Raw genomic sequence first — 26,838 nt, 5'->3', positions numbered from 1 at the left:
AGGGGAGGCTGTGCTGGGTGGGGGGACTTAGGTCCCTGACCCTAACTGCCCAGGTTCCCACTATTACCCACCGCGATCCTTTGATCTTTGTTTTTTTGAGTGCTTTCAACCAGACTCCAAGTTAATGCTGGTCCCCAGATGCAGAGCACTCTTGTGTTGGGGTATTACTTTCCAATCGGTCACCTCTGGTGGCTCCCTCCCCCTTTTGCTTATCTTCAGATATCAGTCCGATGTTCCCACTCTGCTTTACCTGTCACTGGCGTCTTCTGCCCCTGTAGAGATCCAGATGTTTATAATTCTGATCTCAGGCTGATTTCATGGGTGGTTGGAGTTCTTTGGTAGGTAATCAGCTCACTTTAGGGTACAGGTTGAAATGGTGCCTCCTCCTACTTCCCCGCCATCTTGACTCCCCAGATTCACTATTTTTTAAGTTGAAAGCAAAATCTATGCATCTGGACAAAGACTTACTTGCTTACAAATTTACTTCATTTGAATGTTGTCTGAGTTATGATAACCAAATGATAATTCTAATTTCTTTAACATATTAAAGTTATATTTTCAAATGATATTAATAATTCTAATTAAAATATTTTATTTTTATTTTTTAAGCCCAAAGGAGATACTGTCCGTTGTTTAACAATGCTTGGTCATTTTGGTTTTGAATGTTTGCCTCATCAGTTGGTGAATCGATCTATCCAACAAGGATTCTCTTTTAATATTCTCTGTGTGGGTAAGTGTCTGACTCTTCATCTGAATTATTAATTAATTTTCTTTAATGCTCATTTCAACTTATATTAAGTAGTATAACACTGGTGCTGTTAATTCAAGACCATGTCTGTTGATCTGTATCTGTTTTCATCATGTTAGTTATACTACCTTGACTTTTTTTCTTTAAATGTTTCATTGCTCTTCAAAATCGGATTATCTTTGTGTATATATTTTCTATATTATATTAATGACTGAGAGGGTCAAGAGAAGCAAGTATACTTTAAAGGAAATTATAGTCATTGAAATATTTGAGACCCTTTAAACCACTTTAGGGGTTAAGAGTGTTACTTCCTCTCAGCCATCTTATGCCCCTAGATAATGCATCTATGTTTGTTACAGGGGAAACTGGGATTGGAAAATCAACACTCATTGATACATTATTCAACACCAATTTGAAAGACAAAAAATCCTCACATTTTTACTCAAATGTTGGACTTAAAATTCAGACATATGAACTTCAAGAAAGTAATGTTCAACTGAAATTAACTGTTGTGAAGACAGTGGGATATGGTGATCAAATAAACAAAGAAGCCAGGTTAGTGTTTTCTTATTTTAATTATAAAAGATTTTCTTATTTCAAGGAACTTAGTTTCTTTGTTGATACTTCCTCTGGCTATCTCTCTCCCATCTGCCATTTCTTCACATAGCCTTCTTTGCTCCTCTTGCATCTCTTTTAAGGACATTTGTTATTTGACACAAGATATATCTAGATTATCCAGGATGATCTTATTTGTATAAACATTCTTTATTTTCAATAAAATTAAATTTACTGGTTTTATGGATTAGAATTCAGATATATCTTTTTGGGTCTCACCATTGAATCCACTGCTCCTAATTTATAAGATAAGATTGATTCTTAAATAATTTCTAAAATGGATCTTTTTCATTTATTTATTTGTGTTTGGGATGCCTGGGTAGCTCAGTCAGTTAAGCATCTGCCTTCAGCTCAAATCATGATCCCTGGGATCAAGCCCCATATTGGGCTCCATGCTCAGTGGAGGGCCTGCTTTTCCCTCTCCCTTTGCCCCTCCACCCCCTCTTGTGCTCTCACCTTCTCGCTCTCTCATAAATAAATAAATAAATAAGTGAATGAATAAAATCTTAAAATTTACTTGCTAGATTACTTGTTTTCTATCCCTTATCCAAGTTATAAGTAAATTTGTTTCTGTAAAAATTGAAATGCACCAGATGAAATGAAAACCCACTTAGCCAAACATAGGTACTTTGGGCCTTCTCTTTTTCCAACAACAGACACTACTGTAGGTTTAGTTAGTATCCTCTCAGACCTTTTGTTGTCATACAACTACTGAATTTTTGTAATAATTAAAATATGTTTGAAATAATACAGAACAAACTTATTTAAACTATATTAAGTGTAATTAAAAATGCAAACACCTTTATGAACAGGTGAGTAGATAATTCTGAAACGTCCTAAAAAAAACAATAAAAAACCCCAAACATCCTATGTAAACACCTTTCTATGCAAATTATGACCTCAGGCATTTTTCTTGAACACAAACTCTCATCAAACTCATAGAAGAATGTAAAATGTTTTCTAGTGTCTGAGAAGGAGGAATTAAGAGTTACTGTTCAATGGATATAACATTTTAATTATGCAAGATGAACAAGTTCTTGAGGTCTTCTGGACAATAGAAGATTTAACAGTATTTGTTATGCAAGTAGACCTCCTGTTAATTGTTCTTACCACAATTAAAGAAAAAAACCCACCTCCAGGATGTTGCAAAAGTATTGCTTAGAGGGCAATTTATAGCATAAAATATTTATATTAGGGAAAAAAGACAATCCCAAGTATTGTAATTTCCATGTTAAGAAACTAGACAATAAAAACAAATTTACCCTAAAGCAAGAAAAAGAAGGAAAAATTATACTACAGCAGAAATTGATGAAAACAGAAAAAAAGATCAGAAAATCATTTAAATCAGGAAATTAACTTTGCTGGTTATTTACAAAGGTTGATAGGAGTGAAAAACTTTAACCAGACTGAGCAAGCAAAAGAAATGAGGAGTCAAATATCACTAATCTAGGAATAAAAAAGCAGACATTATTACTGGTTTTATAAAAATTAAAAAGATAAGAACACAACAAATAATTCAATGCCTATAAAGTCAGCAGTTTATTTTTTTTTCCATTTTATTTATTTTTTCAGCGTAACAGTATTCATTCTTTTTGCACAACACCCAGTGCTCCATGCAAAACGTGCCCTCCCCATTACCCACCACCTGTTCCCCCAACCTCCCACCCCTGACCCTTCAAAACCCTCAGGTTGCCCCAACCTCCCACCCCTGACCCTTCAAAACCCTCAGGTTGTTTTTCAGAGTCCATAGTCTCTTATGGTTCGCCTCCCCTCCCCAATGTCCATAGCCCGCTCCCCCTCTCCCAATCCCACCTCCCCCCAGCAACCCCCAGTTTGTTTTGTGAGATTAAGAGTCATTTATGGTTTGTCTCCCTCCCAATCCCATCTTGTTTCATTTATTCTTCTCCTATCCCCCTACCCCCCCATGTTGCTTCTCCATGTCCTCATATCAGGGAGATCATATGATAGTTGTCTTTCTCTGATTGACTTATTTCACTAAGCATGATACGCTCTAGCTCCATCCACGTCGTCGCAAATGGCAAGATTTCATTTCTTTTGATGGCTGCATAGTATTCCATTGTGTATATAAACCACATCTTCTTTATCCATTCATCTGTTGATGGACATCTAGGTTCTTTCCATAGTCTGGCTATTGTAGACATTGCTGCTATAAACATTCGGGTACACGTGCCCCTTCGGATCACTATGTTTGTATCTTTAGGGTAAATACCCAGTAGTGCAATTGCTGGGTCATAGGGTAGTTCTATTTTCAACATTTTGAGGAACCTCCATGCTGTTTTCCAGAGTGGTTGCACCAGCTTGCATTCCCACCAACAGTGGAGGAGGGTTCCCCTTTCTCCACATCCTCTCCAGCATCTGTCATTTCCTGACTTGTTAATTTTAGCCATTCTGACTGGTGTGAGGTGATATCTCATTGTGGTTTTGATTTGTATTTCCCTGATGCCGAGTGACGTGGAGCACTTTTTCATGTGTCTGTTGGCCATCTGGATGTCTTCTTTGCAGAAATGTCTGTTCATGTCCTCTGCCCATTTCTTGATTGGATTGTTTGTTCTTTGGGTGTTGAGTTTGCTAAGTTCCTTATAGATTTTGGATACTAGCCCTTTATCTGATATGTCGTTTGCAAATATCTTCTCCCATTCTGTCAGTTGTCTTATGGTTTTGTTAACTGTTTCCTTTGCTGTGCAAAAGCTTTTGATCTTGATGAAATCCCAATAGTTCATTTTTGCCCTTGCTTCCCTTGCCTTTGCCGTTGTTCCTAGGAAGATGTTGCTACGGCTGAGGTCGAAGAGGTTGCTGCCTGCATTCTCCTCAAGGATTTTGATGGATTCCTTTCTCACATTGAGGTCCTTCATCCATTTGGAATCTATTTTCGTGTGTGGTGTAAGGAAGTGGTCCAATTTCATTTTTCTGCATGTGGCTGTCCAATTTTCCCAGCACCATTTATTGAAGAGGCTGTCTTTTTTCCATTGGACATTCTTTCCTGCTTTGTCGAAGATTAGTTGACCATAGAGTTGAGGGTCGATTTCTAGGCTCTCTATTCTGTTCCACTGATCTATGTGTCTGTTTTTGTGCCAGTACCATGCTGTCTTGATGATGACAGCTTTGTAATAGAGCTTGAAGTCCGGAATTGTGATGCCACCAACTTTGGCTTTGTTCTTCAATATTCCTTTGGCTATTCGAGGTCTTTTCTGGTTCCATATAAATTTTAGGATTATTTGTTCCATTTCTTTGAAAAAAATGGATGGTATTTTGATAGGGATTGCATTAAATGTGTAGATTGCTTTATAGCATAGACATTTTCACAATATTTATTCTTCCAATCCAGGAGCATGGAACATTTTTCCATTTTTTTGTGTCTTCCTCAATTTCTTTCATGAGTACTTTATAATTTTCTGTGTATAGATTCTTAGTCTCTTTGGTTAGGTTTATTCCTAGGTATCTTATAGTTTTGGGTACAATTGTAAATGGGATTGACTCCTTAATTTCTCTTTCTTCAGTCTTGTTGTTGGTGTACAGAAATGCAACTGATTTCTGTGCATTGATTTTATATCCTGACACTTTACTGAATTCCTGTACAAGTTCTAGCAGTTTTGGAGTGGAGTCTTTTGGGTTTTCCACATATAGTATCATATCATCTGCGAAGAGTGATAGTTTGACTTCTTCTTTACCAATTTGGATGCCTTTAATTTCTTTTTGTTGTCTGATTGCTGAGGCTAGGACTTCTAATACTATGTTGAATAGCAGTGGTGATAATGGACATCCCTGAGGTGTTCCTGACCTTAACGGAAAAGCTTTCAGTTTTTCTCCATTGAGAATGATATTTGCGGTGGGTTTTTCATAGATGGCTTTGATAATATTGAGGTATGTGCCCTCTATCCCCACATTTTGAAGAGTTTTGATCAGGAAGGGATGCTGTACTTTGTCAAATGCTTTTTCAGCATCTATTGAGAGTATCATATGGTTCTTGTTCTTTCTTTTATTAATGTGTTCTATCACATTGATTGATTTGCGGATGTTGAACCAACCCTGCAGCCCTGGAATAAATCCCACTTGATCGTGGTGAATAATCCTTTTAATGTACTGTTGAATCCTATTGGCTAGTATTTTGGCGAGAATTTTTGCGTCTGTGTTCATCAAGGATATTGGTCTGTAGTTCTCTTTTTTGGTGGGATCCTTGTCTGGTTTGGGGATCAAGGTGATGCTGGCCTCATAGAATGAGTTTGGAAGTTTTCCTTCCATTTCTATTTTTTGGAACAGTTTCAGGAGAATAGGAATGAGTTCTTCTTTAAATGTTTGGTAGAATTCCCCTGGGAAGCCGTCTGGCCCTGGGCTTTTGTTTGTTTGGAGATTTTGGATGACTGTTTCAATCTCCTTACTGGTTATGGGCCTGTTCAGGTTTTCTATTTCTTCCTGGTTCAGTTGTGGTAGTTGATATGTCTCTAGGAATGCATCCATTTCTTCCAGATTGTCCAATTTGTTGGCGTAGAGTTGCTCATAGTATGTTCTTATAATTGTCTGTATTTCTTTGGTGTTAGTTGTGATCTCTCCTCTTTCATTCATGATTTTATTTATTTGGGTCCTTTCTCTTTTCTTTTTGATGAGTCTGGCCAGGGGTTTATCAATCTTATTGATTCTTTCAAAGAACCAGCTCCTAGTTTCATTGATTTTTTCTATTGTTTTTTTGGTTTCTATTTCATTGATTTCTGCTCTGATCTTTATGATTTCTCTTCTCCTGCTGGGTTTAGGGTTTCTTTCTTGTTCTTTCTCCAGCTCCTTTACGCGTAGGGTTAGGTTGTGTACTTGGGACCTTTCTTGTTTCTTGAGAAGGGCTTGTACCACTATATATTTTCCTCTCAGGACTGCCTTTGCTGTGTCCCACAGATTTTGAACTGTTGTGTTTTCATTATCATTTGTTTCCATGAATTTTTTCAATTCTTCTTTAATTTCCTGGTTAACCCATTCATTCTTTAGAAGGATGCTGTTTAGTCTCCATGTATTTGGGTTCTTTCCAGCTTTCCTCTTGTGATTGAGTTCTAGCTTCAGAGCATTGTGGTCTGAAAATATGCAGGGAATAATCCTAATCTTTTGATACCGGTTGAGACCTGATTTGTGACCCAGGATGTGATCTATTCTGGAGAAGGTTCCATGTGCACTAGAGAAGAATGTGTATTCTGTTGCTTTGGGATGAAATGTTCTGAATATATCTGTGATGTCCATCTGGTCCAGTGTGTGATTTAAGGCCTTTATTTCCTTGTTGATCTTTTGCTTGGGTGATCTGTCCATTTCAGTGAGGGGAGTGTTCAAGTCCCCTACTATTATTGTATTATTATTGATGTGTTTCTTTGATTTTGTTATTAATTGGTTGATATAGTTGGCTGCTCCCACGTTAGGGGCATAGATATTTAAAATTGTTAGATCTTCTTGTTGGACAGACCCTTTGAGTAGGATATAGTGTCCTTCCTCATCTCTTATTATAGTCTTTGGCTTAAAATCTAATTGATCTGATATAAGGATTGCCACCCCAGCTTTCTTCTGATGCCCATTAGCATGGTAAATTGTTTTCCACCCCCTCACTTTAAATCTGGAGGTGTCTTCGCGTCTAAAATGAGTTTCTTGTAGGCAACATACTGATGGGTTTTGTTTTTTTATCCATTCTGATACCCTGTGTCTTTTGATTGGGGCATTTAGCCCATTAACATTCAGGGTAACTATTGAGAGATATGAATTTAGTGCCATTATTAGCCTGTAAGGTGACTGTTACTGTATATTGTCTCTGTACCTTTCTGATCTACTACTTTTAGGCTCTCTCTTTGCTTAGAGGACCCCTTTCAATATTTCCTGTAGAGCTGGTTTGGTGTTTGCAAATTCTTTCAGTTTTTGTTTGTCCTCGAAGCTTTTGATCTCTCCTTCTATTTTCAAAGATAGCCTAGCTGGATAGAGTATTCTTGGCTGCATGTTTTTCTCATTTAGTGCTCTGAATATATCATGCCAGCTCTTTCTGGCCTGCCAGGTCTCTGTGGATAAGTCTGCCGCCAATCTAATATTTTTACCATTGTATGTTACAGACTTCTTTTCTTGGGCTGCTTTCAGGATTTTCTCTTTGTCACTAAGACTTGTAAATTTTACTATTAGGTGACGGGGTGTGGACCTATTCTTGTTGACTTTGAGGGGGGTTCTCTGCATCTCCTGGATTTTAATGCTTGTTCCCTTTGCCATATTAGGGAAATTCTCTCCAATGATTCTCTCCAATAGACCTTCTGCTCCCCTCTCTGTTTCTTCTTCTTCTGGAATCCCAATTATTCTAATGTTGTTTCGTCTTATGGTGTCACTTATCTCTCGAATTCTCCCCTCATGGTCCAGTAGCTGTTTGTCCCTCTTTTGCTCGGCTTCTTTATTCTCTGTCATTTGGTCTTCGATATCACTAATTCTTTCTTCTGCCTCATTTATCCTAGCAGTGAGAGCCTCCATTTTTGATTGCACCTCATTAATAGCTTTTTTGATTTCAACTTGGTTAGATTTTAGTTCTTTAATTTCTCCAGAAAGGGCTTTAATATCTCCAGAGAGGGTTTCTCTAATATCTTCCATGCCTTTTTCGAGCCCGGCTAGAATGTTCAGAATCGTCATTCTGAACTCTTGATCTGACATATTACCAATGTCTGTGTTGATTAGGTCCCTAGCCTTTGGTCCTGTGTCTTGTTCTTTTGTTTGTGGTGATTTTTTCCGCCTTGTCATTTTGTCCAGATAAGAGGGTATGAAGGAGCAAATAAACTACTAAAAGGGTGGCAAAGACCCCGGAAAAATGCGCTGTAACCAAATCAGCAGAGACCCCAAATTGTGGGGGGGAGAAAGGGGATAAAAACAGGTTCTGAAAAAAAAAAAAAAAAGAAAAAGAAAAAAATTTAAAAAATAAAACAAATAAAAAAATATAAAAAAGAAAGAAAAAATATATATATTTAGATGAACTAGTCAAAAAACGTTAAAAAAGAAAAGGGTAAAAGTTTTAAAAAATTTAGCAGAAGAAGAAAAAAGAAAAAAGAAAAAAAATTGAAAAAAGAAAAAAAAATTGAAGTAGCCGCAAGACTAAAGAATCATGGGGAGAAAGCCATGAGTTCCGTGCTTTGCTTTCTCCTCCTCTGGAATTGCTCTGCTGTCTTAGGAATTGAACCTGCTTTCTCCTTGATAGATGAACTTCGTCCTGGCTGGATATTTTGTTGATCTTCTGGGGGAGGGGCCTGTTGTAGTGACTCTCAAGTGTCTTTGCCCGAGGCGGGATTGCACCGCCCTTACCGGCGGCCGGACTAAGTAATCGGCTCGGGTTTGCTTTTGGGAGCTTCTGTTCCCTGAACGCTTTCCGTAGAGTTCCGGAGGACGGGAATGAAAATGGCGGCCTCCTAGTCTCCGGCCCGGAGGAGCCGAGAGCCCGGGGCCCCACTCCTCAGTGCGCCCCCAGAGGACAGCACCCAATCACTCCCGTATCCCCAGCCTCTAGCCGCGCTCCGAGCTCACCCAGCCCGCGACCAGTTCAAGGTAACCCCGAGCTGAGAGTTCAGTCCTCGGCTCTGTCTCTGCAGCCGGCTTCTCCGTTCTAATACCTGCGAGCTCTCCGACACTCCGACACCCCCGATCCTTCTGTGACCCTGCGGGGCCTGGGGCCCCGCTGGCCCCGCGTGGGCTTCACCCTGGTTTAGCCTCTGGAGCAATGTCCCTCAGTGGAACAGACTTTTAAAAGTCCTGATTTTGTGCTCCGTTGCTCCGCCGCTTGCCGGGAGCCGGCCCCTCCCCCCGCGGTCTATCTTCCCGTCGTTTTAGATTCACTTCTCCGCCAGTCCTACCTTTCAGAAAGTGGTTGATTTTCTGTTTCTAGAGTTGCTGTTCTTCTTCTCTTCGCTCTCCCGTTGGATTTGTAGGTGTTTGCAATGTTTAGATAAGCTATCGAGCTGATCTCCTGTTACCTGATGTAGTCTCAGGCTGCTACTTCTCCGCCATCTTAACTCCTCCCCAGCAGTTTATTTTTATCATTTTTTTTTAGGGTGCAAGCTGCTTGGATTATAATTTAATTTTTTATTATGTTCACTTAACCAGTGTATAATAAAGTCAACAATTTAGATGCTTTTCATAAAAGGCCTTTATTGTGTTGAGATAAATTCTTTCTATACCTAGTTTCATGAGTTTTTAAAAAAAATCATGAAAGGGTGTTGAATTTTATCAAATACTTTTCTGTAACTATTGGTTGTTTGATTTTCATTTTGCAATGTGGCATTTATAAATCAATTTGCTTATGTTGAATAATCCTTGCATTCTGAAGATAAATCCATCTTTGTCTTCGTGTATGATCCTTTTAATTTGATGTTGAATTCATTTGCTAAGTATTTCATTGAAGACTTTGCATTTGTGTTCAATAGGGATATTGGCCTGTCATTTCTTAGTATTAGTATTAGTATCAGGATAATTCTGACCATTCAAATGAGCTTAAAATTTTCCCTTTAAATTTGTAGAAGAGTTTAAATATTGGTGTTAATTCTTCCTTAAGTGTTTATTAGAATTCAATATTGAAGCCATATGGTCCTGAGTTTCTCTATGTTGGTAGATTTTTTTTTTTAAAAGATTTTATTTATTTATTTATTTATTTTTAGTGTTTTATTTTTGGTTTTATTTTTCTTTTTTAACTTTTTATTATTTTTGATATTTATTTTTACATATAAGTTATGTACATGTATATCTTTTCCTAGTCCTTTTCATTAAATTGTTTTATATTTGTAAGATTTTCTGTTTTTTTTCTTTTCTCCTTATTTTGGCATCTAGTTTTTTTTTTTTTTTTTTAAAGATTTATTTATCTGACAGATAGAGATTACAAGTAGGCAGAGAGGCAGGCAGAGAGAGAGAGAGGAGGAAGCAGGCTCCCATTTTGGCATCTAGTTTATTATTATTATTATTATTATTATTTTAAAATTTCTTTTCAGCATAACAGTATTCATTGTTTTTGCACCACACTCAAGGCTCCATGCAATACATGCCCTCCTGATTACCCACCACCTGGTTCCCCAACCTCCCACCTCCCGCCCCTTCAAAACCCTCAGGTTGTTTTTCAGTGTCCATAGTCTCTTATGGTTCACATCCCCTTCCAATTTCCCTCAGCTCCCTTCTCCTCTCCATCTCCCCATGTCCTCCATGTTATTTGTTATGCTCCACAAATAAGTGAAACCATATGATACTTGACTCTCTCTGCTTGACTTATTTCACTCAGCATAATCACTTCCAGTCCCATCCATGTTGCTACAAAAGTTGGGTATTCATCCTTTCTGATGGAGGCATAATACTCCATCGTGTATATGGACCACATCTTCCTTATCCATTCATTGGTTGAAGGGAATCTTGGTTCTTTCCACAGTTTGGCGACCGTGGCCATTGCTACTATAAACATTGGGGTACAGATGGCCCTTCTTTTCACTACATCTGTATCTTTGGGGTAAATACCCAGCAGAGCAATTGCAGGGTCATAGGAAAGCTCTATTTTTAATTTCTTGAGGAATCTCCACACTGTTCTCCAAAGCGGTTACACCAACTTGCATTTCCACCAACAGTGTAAGAGGGTTCCCCTTTCTCCACATCCTCTCCAACACATGTATTTTCCTGTCTTCCTAATTTTGGCCATTCTTTCTGATGTAAGGTGGTATCTCAATGTGGTTTTAATTTGAATCTTCCTGATGGCTAGTGATGATGAACATTTTTTCATGTGTCTGTTAGTCATTCATATGTCTTCTTTGGAGAAGACATTTTTTGAATATCTCATTTTTTGATATGATTATCTGTTTTTTTGAGTATTGAGTTTGAGGAGTTCTTCATAGATCTTGGATATCAGAAATAAAATGTATTCAAATTGGCAAAGAAGAAGTCAAATTCTCTCTCTTCACAGATGACATGGTACTCTATATGGAAAACCCAAAAGACTCCACCCCCATAACTATAGAACTCATACAGCATTTCAGTAATGTGGCAGGATACAAAATCAATGTACAGAAATCAGTTGCTGTCTTATACACTAACAATGAAAATATAGAAAGGGAAATTAGAGAATAGCACCAAGAACCATAAGATACCTGGGAATAAACCTAACCAAAGAGGTAAAGGATCTGTCCTCGAGGAACTACAGAACATTCTTGATAGAAATTGAAGAAGACACAAAAAGATGGAAAAGCGTTCATGCTCATGGATCAGAAGAATAAATATTGTTAAAATGTCTATACTGCCTAGAGCAATCTGTACTTTCAGTGCCATCCCAATCAAAATTCCACTGGCATTTTTCAACGTGCTGGAACAAACAATCTTAAAATTTGTATGGACCCAGAAGAGACCCCAAATTGCAAAGAAAAACAAAACTGGGGGCATCACATACCTGATTTCAAGCTTTACTACAAAGCTCTGATCACCAAGACAGCATGGGACTGGCATAAAAACAGACACACAGACCAGTGGAACAGAGTAGAGATCCCAGGTAAGGACCTGCAATTCTATGGTCAAGTAATCTTTGACAAAGCAGGAAAAAATAATGAGTGGAAAAAAGACAGTCCCTTCAATAAATGGCGCTGGGAAAATTGGACAGCTATGCATAGAAGAATGAAACTTGACTACTCCCTCACACCATACAAAAAGATAAACTCGAAATGGATAAAAGCCCTCAACGTGAGGCAGGAATCTATCAGAATCCTGGAGGAGAACATAGGCAGTAACCTCTTCTACATCAGCCACAGCAACTTCTTTCAAGTCATGTCTCCAATGACAAAGGAAACGAAAGCAAAAATGAACTTTTGGGACTTCATGAAGATCAAAAGCCTCTGTACAGCAAAGGAAACAGTCCATGAAACAAAGAGGCAACCCACAGAATGGGAGAAGATATTCACAAATGACACTACAGACAAAAGACAGTGAATTTAATTAAAAAATATGTGTGTGCTTCTAAGGTTTTAATTCTAGTTAGTTAATACACAGTGTTGTATAGTTTGAAGGTTCCAATATAGTGATTCAACACTCTCTTTTTCTTTTTTAAATTTTTATTTAAATTCTAAGAAGTTCACAAATAGTGTAATAATATTGGTTTCAGGAGTGGAATTTAGTGATTCATCACTTACATGTAACATCCAGTGCTCATCATAACAAGTACCCTCCTTAATACTCATTAACCATTTAGCCCATCCCCTACCCACTCCCTTCCACTAACCCTCAATTTGTTCTCTATCTTTAAGAGTCTCATGATTTGCTCACTTTCTCTTTTCTTCCTGGCCATATGTCCATCTGTTCTCTCTTTTTTTTTCCTTCCCATATGTTCATCTGCTTTGTTTCTTAAGTTCAAATATGAGTGGAATCATATGGTATTTGTCTTTCTCTGACTTATTTCACTTAGCATAATACACTCTAGTTCCATCCACATCATTGCTAAGGGCAAGAAATCATTCTTTTTTGATGGCTGAATATATATATATATATATATATATATATATATATATATATATATATAAAATCACAACTTTATCCATTCATCATTTGTGGGTATTTATTTATTTTTATTTATTTTTTATTGAAATTCAATTAACCACATATAGCAAATCATAGGTTTCAGATGTAGAGTTCAATAATTCATCAGTTGCATATAACAACCAGTGCTTATCACATCACATATCCTCCTTAATGCCCATCACCCAATCACCCCATTACTCTCACCTATCTCCCCTCCAGTAACCCTCAGTTTGTTTCTTATAGTTAAGAGTCTCTCCTGCTTTTTCTCTCTATCTGATGACTTCCCATTCAGTTTTTCCTCCCTTCCCCTATGATCTTCTGCATTGTTTCTTATGTTCCATATGGGAGTGAAACCATATAATTGTCCTTCTCTGATTGACTTATTTCACTCAGCATAATACCCTCCAACTACATCGATGATGATGTAAACAGTAAGTATTCATCCTTTCTGGTGGCTGAGTAATATTCCATTGTATGCTTGTATCACATCTTCTTTATTCATCTGTCTATGAACATCTTTACTCTTTCTATAGTTTGGCTATTGTAGGCATTGCTGCTATAAACATTAGGGTACAGGGGCCCCTTTGGATCAATAATTTGTATCTTTGGGGGTAAATACCTAGTAGTTAAATTACTGGGTCATGAGGTGGATCTATTTTAATTTCTTCAGGAACTTCCATACTGTTTTCCAGAGTGGCTGTAACAGCTTGCATTCCCACCAAAAGTGCAAGAGGGCTCCCCTTTCTTTGAATCCTCATCAAAATTGGTTGTTTCCTGACTTGCTAATTTTAGCCATTCTAACTGATATAAGGTGGTATCTCAATGTGGTTTTGATTTGTATTTCCCTGATACCAAGTGATGTAGAACACTTTTCATGTGTCTGTTGGCAATTTTTATGTCTTCTTTGGAGAAGTGTCTATTCATGTCTTCTGCCCATTTCTCGACTGGATTATTTGCTTTTTGGTTGTTGAGTTTGAGAAGTTCTTTAGAGGGTTTGGATACAAGCCAATTATCTATTATGTTATTTGCAAATATCTTCTCTCATTCCATAGATGGCCTTTTAGTTTTGTTGCTATTTCCTTTGCTATGCAGAAGCTCTTTATCTTGGTGATGTCCCCCAAAACACTTTTGTTTCCATTTGTTTTAAAGATGTGTCTTGAAAGAAGTTGCTGTGGCCACAATGCTGTGGCCAAGGTTATTGCCTATGTTCTCCTCTAGGATTTTGATGAGTTCCTGTCTCACATTGAGGACTTTCATCCATTTTGAGTGTGTCCTTGTGTATGGTGTAAGAGAGTGGTCCAGATTCATTTTTCTTTATGTAGCTGTCCAATTTTCCCAGCACCATTTATTGAAGAGACTGTCTTTTCTCCAGTGGATATTCTTTCTTGCTTTATCAAAGATTAGTTGACTAAAGAGTTGAGGGTCCATATCTGGGCTCTCTGTTCTGTTCCTTTGATCTCTGTGTCTGTTTTTGTGACAGTATCATCTTGTCTTGGTGATTACAGCTTTGTAATATAGTTTGAAATCAGGCAACGTGATGCCCCCAGCTTTGTTTTTCTTTTTCAACATTTCCTTGGTGATTCAAGGTCTTTTCTGGTTCCATACAAATTTTAGGATTGTTGGTTCCAGCAGTTTGAAAAATGCCAATAGTATTTTGATCATGATAGCATTGTAAGTATAGATTTCTCTTGTCAGCATAGACATTTTACAATATTTATTCTTCCAATCCATGATGATGGAATGTTTATTTATCTTTTTGTGTCTTCTTTAGTTTCCTTCAAAAGTGTTCTGTAGTTTCTAGAGTACAGATCCTTTATCTCTTTGGTTAGGTTTATTCCAAAGTATCTTATGGTTTTTGGTGTTACTGTGAATGGAATCAATTCCCTGATTTGTCTTTCTACAGTTACACTGTTAGTTTATAAGAAAGCAACTGATTTCTCTTGAAGGGGCGGGGGGTGGGAGGTTGGGGGAACAAGGTGGTGGATATTAGTGAGGGCACGTGTTGCATGGAGCACTGGGTGTGGTGCAAAAACAATGAATACTGTTACACTGAAAAGAAATAAAAAAAATAAAGCAACTGATTTCTGTACATTGATTTTGTATCCTGCCACATTACTGAATTGCTGTATGAGTTCTAGTAATTTGAGTGTAGAGTCTTGTGGGTTTTCCACATAAAGTATCATGTCATCTGCAAAGAAAGAGTTTGACTTCTTTGCCAATTTGAATACCTTTTACTTCTTTTTGTTGTTTGATTGCTGTTGCCAGGACTTCCAGTTCTATGTTGAATGATAGTGGAGAGAATGGCATCCTTGTCATGTTCCTGATCTTAAGGGAAATGCTCTCAGCATTTCCCCATGGAGAATGATATTCACTACAGACTTTTCATAGGTGATTTTTATGAAATTGAAGAATATTCCCTCTATCACTAAACTCCGAAGAGTTTTAATCAGGAAAGGATACTGTATTTTGTCAAATGCTTTTTTTTTTTTTTTGCATCAGTTGAGAGGACCATCTGGTTCTTGTCTCTTCTGTTATTAATTTGTTCTATCACAGAAATTGATTTGTAAATGTTGAATCACCCTTGCCTCCAAGGGATAAATCCCACCTGGTCTTGGTAGATAATCCTTTTTTTTTTCCATTTTATTTATTTTTTCAGCGTAACAGTATTCATTCTTTTTGCACAACACCCAGTGCTCCATGCAAAACGTGCCCTCCCCATTACCCACCACCTGTTCCCCCAACCTCCCACCCCTGACCCTTCAAAACCCTCAGGTTGCCCCAACCTCCCACCCCTGACCCTTCAAAACCCTCAGGTTGTTTTTCAGAGGATAATCCTTTTAATATACTGTTGAATCCTATTGGCTAGGATCTTGTTGAGAATCTTGGCATCCATATTTGCCAGGGATATTGGTGTGAAATTCTCCTTTTTGATGAGTCTTTGCCTGGTTTGGGGATCAAGGTAATGCTGGCCTCATAGAATGAGTTTGGAGTTTTCCTTCTGTTTTTACTTTTTGAATCAGCTTTAGGAGAATAGGTGTTATTTCTTCTTTTAATGTTTGGTAGAATTCCCCTGAAAATCTGTCATGCCTTGGACTCTTGTTTTTGGGAGGTTCTTGATCACTGCTTCAATTTCATTCCTTGTTATTGATTTATTCTGATTGTCAGTTTCTTCCTGTTTCAGTCTTGGTAGTTTATAGGTTTCCATGAAAGGATCAGTTTCTTCCAGAGTGCTTAATTTATTGGCATATAGTAGTTGATAGTAATTTCTGATTATTGTTTCCATTTCCTTGGTGTTAGTTGTGATCTTTCTCCTTTCATTCATGATTTTATTAGTTTGGGTCCTTTCTCTTTTCTTTTGGATAAGTCTGGCCAGTGGTTTGTTGATTTTATTAATTTTTTCAAAGAAAAAGTTTCTAGTTTTGTTGATGTGCTCTACTGTTTGGTTTCTAATTCATTGATCTCTGCTCTAATCTTTATTATTTCTCTTCACCTGCTTGGCTTAGGCTTTATTTTTTGTTTTTCCTCCAGTTCTTTAATGTGTATGGTTATCTTGTGTATTCAGGATTTTTAATTTTTTTTGAGTGATGCTTGGATGGCTATGTATTTCCCCCTTAGGACCTTCTTTACTATATCCCATAGATTTTTGGACCAAGGTGTTTTTCATTCTCATTGGTTCCCATGAATTGTTTAAGTTCTTCTTTAATTTCCTGGTTTATCCAAATATTCTTAAGCAGGATGGCCCTTAGCTTCCAAATGTTGGATTCCTTGCAATATTTTTCTTGTGACTGAGTTCCAGTTTCAAAGCATTGTTGTCTGAGAATATGCAGGAAATAATCCCTGACTTTTGGTATCAGTTAAGACCTGGTTTGTGATCCAGTATGTGGTCTATTGTGGAGTAAGTTCCATGTGCATTTGAGAAGAATGAGTAGTTTGGTTTTTTAGGGTGGAATGTTTTGTCTATATCTACGCAGTCCATCTGGGCCAGTGTATCTTTCAAAGGTCTTGTTTCTTTGTTGATCTTTGGCTTAGGTGATCTGTCTATTGCTGAGAGTGGAATGTTGAGGTCTCCTACTATTAAAATATTATTATCAACCTGATTCATTATTTCGGTTAACAACTGGCTTATGTAGTTGGCTGCTCCCATGTTGGGGGCATAGATATTTATAATTGTTAGATCTTCTTGTTGGATAGATCCTTGAAGAATTATATAATGTCCTTTTGTATCTCTTACTAGTTTTTAACTTAAAATATAATTTTTCTGACACAAGAATTATTACCCCAGCTTTCTTTTGTGGTCCATTTGTATGAAAGGTGGTTCTCCATCTACTCACTTTCAGTCTGGATGTATCTTTAGGTTCAAAAAGGCTCTTGTAGACACAATATGGATAGGTCATATCTTTTCATACAATCTGCAACCCTGTGGCATTTAATGGAATAATTTGAGCTATTCACATTGAGAGTGATTATTGAAAGATTTGATTTTATTTTCATCATGCTGTCTGTGAAGCTCTTGTTTCTACAGATTGTATCTGTAAATTTCTGTTCTGTATCACTCTTGGTGTCTTTCTTCTTTTATAGTCCTTCCCTCTTAATATTCCTTGGAGGGCTGGCTTAGTGGTTACATATTCTTTCAGTTTCTGCTGGTCTTGGAAACTCCTTGTCTCTTTATCCATTCTCACTGAAATCCTTGCTGGATAAAGTATCCTTGGATGCATGTTCTTCTCACTTAGTATGCTGAATAAGTCTTGCCATACCCTCTGTCTTGCCAAGTCTCTGTGTACAGGTGTGACGTTATTTTGATATTCCTCTCTCTGTATGTAAGAAATCTCTCCCCCCATTTGCTTTTATGATTGTTTCCTTAGATCTAAGGTTTGCAAATTGTACTAGTATATTTTGCGTGTCAGTCTGCTCTCATTGATCTTGGAAGGGGTCCTCTCTGCCTCTCTACTTGTTTTCTTCCCCAGATTAGGGAAGTTCTCAGCTAGGATTTTCTCAAATATATTTTCTAGACTCCTCTCTTTCTCCACCCCCCTCCTCCAGGGATCCCAATAATTTTGACATTGGAATATTTCATGGTGTCATTAATCTCTCTTAGTCTGATCAGCTGGGATTTAATCTGTTTTTCCCAGACCTCCTCAGTTTCCTTCTTTTCTATCATCTTATCTTCTAGCTCACTAATTTGTTTTTCTGCTTTGTTTACCCTAGCTGTCAAGATATCCAGTTTAGAATGCATTTCATTCACAGCATTTTAAAGCTTGGCCTGATTAGATCTCATTTCCGTCCTTAGAGATTCATATTGTCACTCATATTTTTCTCAAGCCTAGATATCAACTTCATAATGGATACTCTGATGTCTATTTCTGACATCCTGCTTATATCTATATCCATTAGGTCTGTGGCAGAGGTCACAGTCTCTGATTATTTTCTTTGTTGGAGGTTCTTCCTTTTAGTCATTCTGTTGGGGGTGGTTGAGGTAATGTACAGATCCAAAGTATTAACCACAACCTAAGCAAGATGCACCTGTTTTATAGGGACCTTAGGATTGTCATCCTCCTGTTCTTCCAGCCTATCTTCTGGGGAAGGGTCCTGCCACGCTGTTACTCAGGAAACCCTGTTTGGGCAGTTGCCCTGCCCCCTGTCAGTGGGGTGGGTTCAGTGAAATTTTTTTTGGGGGGGGGGTTTGTTTTCTTGTAACTTTCCCTGGTGGCTTTCTGTGTCTCTTCCAAGAATCAGAGCAGAAGTGACCGCATCCAAACCTCTGTCCCAGACCAGAGAAATCACAGTCTGCTCTTCACTGGGCTCTCCAGGCCATGGTGTCTGCATTTCTGTCTGGGCTGCTGAAAATCACAGTCTCTCTGGTTATGTGCCCCACAGCAACACTCCCAGAGGTGGAACTCAGGGCCGGGTGTGTCTCTGCCCTTTGTGCTTCTAAAACCTCAAGCTGCTCCCAGTTCACGTGTGTGCAGCTGCAACTCCTGGATCTTGTATGGAGGCGACATTAAGGTCATTTCCTTGCCTCTATGGGTCTGTGAGTCTTCCCAGTCCCTTGTGCAGGACACTTTTGCATTCTGGTGTTATATCACCTTCCTGGCGCCAGCTTATGTTGGCTCCCTCCCTCTTATGTGTATCTTCTGGAATCTGCACACAGAATCATGGCTCCCTGCCTCACACCATGAGACCATTGGCTATATTCTGTTTTTAGAGATCCAGATATGTATTTTTACATCTCAGGCTGATTTCGTGGATGTTCAGAATGGTGTGGTAGATATCCAGCTAAATTAAGGGGTCTGGTCGAAATAGGGTTCTCTACTCCTCTGCCATCTTTTCTGTGTCCTCCTTTCCTATTTTTGGAAACAGCTTAGAATAATAAGTATTAGTTCTATAGATGTTTGATAGAATTCCCCTGGGAACCCATTCGGCCCTGGACTCTAGTTTGTTGGGAGATTTTTAGTTATTGGTTCAATTTACTTGATAGTTATGGGTTTGTTCAGGTTTTCTATTTCTTCCTGTTTCAGTTTGGGTAGTTTATAAGTTTCTAGAAATGTATCCATTTCTTCCAGATTGCATAATTCATTGGCATATAGTTGCTCATGATATGTTATTCAATTTTTTTGTTTTTCCTTGGTGTTGGTTGTCATCTCTCCTCTTTCATTCATGATTTTATTAATTTGGGTCCTTTCTTTTTAATTTTGGATAAGTCTGTCTAGGGGGTTTATCAATGTTGTTAATTCTTTCTAAGAACCAGCTTTTAGTTTCATTAATCTGTTCTAGTGTTCTTTCAGTTTGTATTTAATTGATTTCTGTTCTGTTTATTAATTCTCCTCTCCTGCTGGACTTAGGCTTTATTTGCTGTTCCAGCTCCAGCTCCTTTAGGTGTATGGTTAGCTTGTGTATTTGACTTTTCTAATTTTTTGAGAAAGGCTTGTATTGCTATGTAATCCCTTCTTTGGGCCTCCTTTGCTGCATCCCAAAAGTTTAACCTATTTAGAGTAATTATTGAAAGATATGAATTTAGTACAATTGTATTACCTGTAAAGGTCCTGTTTCTGAATAATTGTCTCTGCTTCTTTCTGGTCTATGATACTTTTGGGTTCTCTGTTCGCTTACAGGATACCCTTTAATATTTCCTGCAGTGCTGGTTTAGTGATCACAAATTCTTTTAGTTTTAGTTTTTCCTGGAAGCTATTGATCTCTCCTTACAGTATCAATGACAGCGTTGAGATAAAATATTCTTGGCTGCAAGTTTTTCTCATTTAGTACCCTGAATATATCATGTGAGTCCTTTCTGGTCTGCCAGGTCTCTTGATAGGTCTGCTGTCAGTCTAATGCTCCTATCATTGTAGGTTAAAGAGTTCTTGTCTCTAGATGCCTTCAAGATTTTCTCTTTATCTCTGAAATTTGCAAGATTCATTATTTTATGTTGGGGTGTTGATCTATTTTTGTTGATTTTTATGGGAGGTTCTCTCCATCTCCTGGACTTGAATACCTGTTTCCTTCCTCAGTTTAGAGAAGTTTTCAGCTATGATTTACTCTAATATACCTTCTGTCTCTCTTCCTTATCTGTCTCTTCTTCCTTTGGGACCCCAGTTATTCTAATATTGTTTCACTTTATGGTACCACTGATTTCTTGAAGCCTGCCCTCATGGTCCATTAGTTGTTTTTCTCTCATTCCATCAGCCTTCTTCCTATCCATTTTCTCTTTTTCTGTGTCACTGACTCTCTCTTCTGTTTCATTTAACCTGTTAAAGCATCCATTTTAAACTGCATGTCAGTTAAAGCATTTTTAATTTCAACCTGATTAGGTTTTATTTATGCATTAAGAGATCCTCTTAGTATCTTTTATGCCTCTTTCAAGCCGATCTAGTAACTTTATAATTGTTATCCCGAATGTGTGCTCTGACATTTTACTTATGTCCATATTAATTAGATATGTGGCAGAGAACATTATCTCTGTTTTTTTCTTTTGTTGTGAATTCCTCCTTCTAGTCATTTTGCCCAGAGAGGAATGGATGAACAAGAAGACAAAATGAAAAATATCAACTATGACCCAAGTGAAATACACACTAGACACATTTGAAAAGGTCAGAATCCAAAAATGAAAAGAAAATGAAAAACGAAGGGAAAAAAGAAATAATATACTTGGACAAAACAGTGTGATCCAATTGGTCCTGCATGTATTTTGGTCTGTTTTTTTTAATTTATTTTTTATTTTTTAAAAAGATTTTATTTACTTATTTGACAGAGATCACAAGTAAGCAGAAAGGCAGGCAGAGAGAGAGAGGGAGAAGCAGGATCCCTGCTGAACAGAGAGCCCAATGCAGGGCTTGATCCCAGGACCCCAAGATCATGACCTGAGCCGAAGGCAGAGGTTTAACCCACTGAGCCACCCAGGTGCCCTGGTCTATTTTTTTAGAAGACACTAAATCTCAAAATTGTAAAGAAAGCAGAACTTATATATATATTCAATAATAAAATTGAACACAGTGAAAGAAGCAAAAAATGAGGAATATATCTATAAAATGTAAATGTAAAATGAAAATTAAAAAAGACTTAAAGGCAAAGAGTTGATAAAATAAACTACTTGAAAAGGAAAAAAGAAAAAAAATTAAATTGAAAGTCTAAAGACTCATGTGAAAAACCTCCAATTCTATAAGCTATTTATACCTAGTGCAGAAGTTTTTCAGTTATGAGTGATTTGTAAACTTGATTCTGTTGGTCTTCTGAAGGGGGTGTCTGTTGCACTGCTTTTCATATGTCTTTGCCTGACAGAGTTGCACCAAACCTTGCCAGGGGGCCAGTCTCAGTATAAGCTATTTTGTGTTGCTCTATGTGGCTTTTGTTCCCTGAAGGCTTTTCGAGTTCTTTTAGATGATGAAATAAAAGTAAAAAAAACCATGGTGATGCCTGATTTCCAGCTCTGTGTGAACAATCACAGCCCCCTTTCTTCAGTGTATCCTCAGGGAAAGGCAGTCAGTTCCTTCCATGTTCACCAAATTCTGCAGACTCCTGTAGTGCACATCTGCACCAAACCTCCCATGGGAGGAAGGGATGAGAGGAAGAGATGTCTCACTGTGGCCCCAAAGTTCACTGGTCCCCTCTTTGGACAGGACCCAATCCTGTCATGGTTCATGGTTTATGTCAACACCTAGGTAAGAGGCCATTCTGGGTCTTGCTAATTGTGACAGGCTTCCCCACTCCAATGTTTGGAAACTCTGCCACACTCAGGAATATCCGTTCTTTCTTTGACCCTAAGGATACCGAGACTACACTCTCCCACACAGGATTCTGTCACACTTCACACTCTGAGCATCATTAAGTCTGGGAGTCCTTCACAGGAGCAGACTTCCAAAAGATCCAATTTTGCACTTCACTGCTATATCAATTTCTGACAGTCACTTTACAGAGGGTCTGTTCCCCCATGGCTTATCTTCTGATCTATCCCCTCAGATTCAAATCTCACCTCCTACTTCAAAAATGGTTCTCTTTTCTATTTCAAGAATTTCAGCAATTCTTTTCTTAGATCTCAGGTTGAATTCACAGGTGTTCAGAATGATTTGTTAGACAGCCAGCTGAATATGAGGGACCCGATGAAGTGGGGGTCCTCTACTCTTCTATACACTTTCCTCTTCTCAGTGATGGATATTTAAGCTCTTTCTGTAGATTGGCTGTTGTTGATAATGATGTTATAACATAAGGATGCATGTACCCATATTTTTTAAAATTTATGTGTTGGGGGGGAGAGAGAGAGAATGCACAAAAGCAGGCAGAGACAGAGAGAGAAACAGGCTCCCCACCAAGCAAGGGGCCCAATGTGGGGCTTGATACCAGGACCTTGGGATCATGACCTGAGCCAAAGGCAGCAGCTTAACCAATTGAGTCACACAGGCATCCCGCATGTACCCATATTGAATGAATATTTTAAAAATTAGTTTCAGATGTAGAATTCAGATTCATCAGTTGAATATAACATCAAGTGCTCATTACATCCAGTGCTCTCATTAATGCCCATCACCCATTTAGCCCATCCCCTCACCCACTGCTCCTTTATCAAACCTCATTTTTTCCCCATAGAGTTAAGAGTTTCCTTTTTAAAAAATATTTTATTTATTTATGTGACAGACAGAGATCACAAGTAGGCAGAGAAGCAGGCAGAGAGAGAGAGAGAGAGAGAGAGAGAGAGAGAGAGAGAGGAGGAAGCAGGCTCCCTGCAGAGCAGAGAGCCCGATGCGGGGCTCGATCCCAGAACCCTGGGATCATGACCTGAGCTAAAGGCAGAGGCTTTAACCCACTGAGCCACCCAGGCGCCCGGAGTTAAGTGTTTCTTATGGTTTGTCTCCCTTTCTGTTTTTATCTTTTTAAAAATATGTAATTTTACCTTTTCAGTGTTCCACTGTTTATGTAATACACCCAGTGCTCCAAGCAATACATGCCCTCCTTAAAATCCAGCACCAGGCTCCCATAACCCCCCACCCTCTCCACACCGAAACCTTCAGTATGTTTCTCAGAGTCCACAATCTCTCATGGTTCGTATCCCCGTTTGATTCCCCCAATTCACTTTTCCTCTCCTTCTCATAATGTTCTCTGTGTTATTCCTTATGCTCCACAAGTAAATGAAACCATATGATAGTTGACTCTCTCTGCTTGACTTATTTCACTCAGCATAATCTCCTCCAGTCCCATCCATGCTGATACAAAAGCTGGGTATTCATCCTTTCTGATGGCTATGTAATATTCCATTGTATGTATGGACCACATTTTCTTTATCCATTCATCTGTTGAAGGGCATCTCGGCTCTCCCCACAGTTTGGCAATTGTGGACATTGCTGCTATGATATTGGAGTATATAAAGCCCTTCTTCTCACTACTTCTGTATCTTTGGGGGTAAATATCCAGTAGTATAATTGAAGAGTCATAGGGTAGCTCTGTTTTTAACTTCTTAAGGAATCTCCACTGTTTTTCAAAGCGGCTGCACCATCTTGCATTCCCACCAACAGTGTAAGAGGGTTCCCCTTTCTCCACATCCTCTCCAACACTTGTTTCCTGTCTTGGTAATTTTGTCATTCTAACTGGTGTAAGGTGGTATCTCAAGGTGGTTTTGATTTGAATCTCCATGACGGCTAATGATGATGAGCATTTTTTCATGTGTCTGGTAGCCACTTCTATGTATTCTTTGGAGAAGTGTCTGTTCATGTCTTCTGCCCATTTTTTGACGTGATTATCTGTTTTGTGTGTGTTGAGTTTGAGTTCTTTATAGATCTTGGATATCAGCCCTTCATCTGTAGTGTCATTTGTGAATATCTTCTCCCATTCTGTGGGTTGCCTCTTTGTTTAGTGGACTGTTCCCTTTGCTGTGCAGAGGCTTTTGATCTTCATGAAGTCCCAAAAGTTCATTTTTGCTTTTGTTTCCTTTGTCATTGGAGACATGTCTTGAAAGAAGTTGCTGTGGCTGATGTAGAAGAGGTTACTGCCTATGTTCTCCTCCAGGATTCTGATAGATTCCTACCTCACGTTTTTTCGTGGCTCCCATACCATACCATACCATACCGTATGGATAAAAAGGGCTTTTATCCATTTCGAGTTTATCTTTTTGTATGGTGTGAGGGAGTAGTCAAGTTTCATTCTTCTATGCGTAGCTGTCCAATTTTCCCAGCGCCATTTATTGAAGGGACTGTCTTTTTTCCACTCATTATTTTTTCCTGCTTTGTCAAAGATTACTTGACCATAGAATTGCAGGTCCTTACCTGGGATCTCTACTCTGTTCCACTGGTCTGTGTGTCTGTTTTTATGCCAGTCCCATGCTGTCTTGGTGATCAGAGCTTTGTAGTAAAGCTTGAAATCAGGTATGTGATGCCCCCAGTTTTGTTTTTCTTTGCAATTTGGGGTCTCTTCTGGTTCCATACAAATTTTAAGATTGTTTGTTCCAGCACGTTGAAAAATGCCAGTGGAATTTTGATTGGGATGGCATTGAAAGTACAGATTGCTCTAGGCAGTATAGACATTTTAACAATATTTATTCTTCTGATCCATGAGCATGAACGCTTTTCCATCTTTTTGTGTCTTCTTCAATTTCTTTCAAGAATGTTCTGTAGTTCCTCGAGGACAGATCCTTTACCTCTTTGGTTAGGTTTATTCCCAGGTATCTTATGGTTCTTGGTGCTATTCTCTAATTTCCCTTTCTATATTTTCATTGTTAGTGTATAAGACAGCAACTGATTTCTGTACATTGATTTTGTATCCTGCCACATTACTGAAATGCTGTATGAGTTCTATAGTTATGGGGGTGGAGTCTTTTGGGTTTTCCATGTAGAGTATCATGTCATCTGTGAAGAGAGAGAATTTGACTTCTTCTTTGCCAATTTGAATACCTTTTATTTCTTTTTGGTTTCTGATTGCTGTTGCTAAGACTTCCAGTTCTATGTCGAACAATAGTGGCGAGACTGGGTATCCTTGTCATTTCCTCGATCTTAAGGGAAATGTTCTCAGCATTTCCCCATGGAGATGGTATTCACTATGCACTTTTTATAGTTGGATTTTATGAAATTGAGGAATGTTTCTTCTATCCCTATACTCTGAAGAGTTTTAATCAGGAATGGATGCTGTATTTTGTCAAATGCTTTTTTTTTTTTTTTTGCATTAATTGTGAGGACTATGTGGTTCTCATCTGTTCTCTTATTAACTTGTCCTATCACAGAAATTCATTTGCCAATGTTGAACCACCCTTGCCTCCCAGGGATAAATCCCATCTGGTTGTGGTGGGTAATCCTTTTAATGTACTGTTGGATCCTATTGGCTAGAATCTTGCTGAGAATTTTGGCACCCATATTCTTCAGGGATATTGCTCTGTAATTATCCATTTTGGTGGGATCTTTGCCTGGTTTTGGGATCAAGGTAATCCTGGCCTCATAGAATGAGTCTTGAAGTTTTCCTTCTGTTTCTATTTTTTGAAACAGCTTCAAGAGAGAAGGTATTATTTCTTCTTTGAATGTTCGGTAGAAGTCCCCAGGTAATCCATCAGGTCCTGGCCTCCTGTTTTTTGGGAAGGCTTTTGATAACTGCTTCAATCTTGTTACTAGTTATTGGTCTATTCAGGTTGTCAGTTTCTTCTTGTTTCTGTCTTGGAATTTTTTAGTTTCCAGGAAGGCATCAATTTCTTTCAGGTTACTTAATTTATTGCCAAATAGTAGTTGATAATAATTTCTGATTATTGTTTTCCTCTTCCTTGGTGTTAGTAGTGATCTCTCCTCTTTCATTCATGATTTTATCAATTTGGGTCTTTTCTCTTTTCTTTTGGGTATGTCTGGCCAGTGGTTTATCGATCTTACTAATTCTTTTAAAGGACCAGCTTCTGGTTTCATTGATCTGCTTTACAGTTTTTCTGGTTTCTAATTCATTGATTTCTGCTCTAATCTTAATTATTTCTCTTCTTATCCGTGGGGTAGGCTTAATTTGTTGTTGATTCTCCAGTTCTTTATGGTGTAAAGTTAATTTGTGAATTCAGGATTCTTCTTTTTTTTTTTTTTTTGAATGAGGCTTGGATGGTTATGTATTTTCTCCTTGGGACCTCCTTTGCAGTATCCCATAGGTTTTGGATCAAGGTGTTTTTGTTCTCTGTGGTTTCCATTAATTGTTCAAGTGTTTCTTTGATTTCCTGGTTGAACCAATCATTCTTTTTAAAAATTTTTATTTATTTTTTGAACCAATCATTCTTAAGCTGGATAGTTTTTAGCTTCCAAATGTTTGCATTCCTTCCAAATTTTTTTTCTTGTGATTGAAGTCCAGTTTCAAAGCACTGTGATCTGAGAATATACAGGTAATATCTTCAAATCTTTTGGTATCAGTTGAGACATGATTTGTGACTCAGTATGTGATCTATTCTGGAGAAAGTACTATGTGTACTCAGGAAGAATGAGTATTTTGTTGTTTTAGGGTGGAATATTCTGCAT

The 26,838-nt window shown here is 38.1% G+C and overlaps 1 protein-coding gene across 1 annotated transcript in view; it reads left to right on the top strand.

Annotated features, from left to right (window-relative positions):
• Nucleotides 1-26,838, top strand: part of SEPTIN14 (septin 14) — a 166,905-nt gene that overhangs the window by 8,721 nt on the left and 131,346 nt on the right. Inside the window, exons 3-4 of the mRNA XM_045993586.1 lie at nucleotides 610-730; nucleotides 1,108-1,303. Of these exons, the coding sequence (XP_045849542.1) occupies nucleotides 610-730; nucleotides 1,108-1,303 (317 nt within the window). The remainder of the gene's footprint in view (nucleotides 1-609; nucleotides 731-1,107; nucleotides 1,304-26,838) is intronic.

Source organism: Meles meles, chromosome 21 (genome assembly GCF_922984935.1).
Source record: "Meles meles chromosome 21, mMelMel3.1 paternal haplotype, whole genome shotgun sequence".
Classification (NCBI taxonomy): Eukaryota; Metazoa; Chordata; class Mammalia; order Carnivora; family Mustelidae; genus Meles; species Meles meles.
Note: the sequence above shows the minus strand (reverse complement) of the source record. Positions and strands in the feature narration are given on the sequence as shown.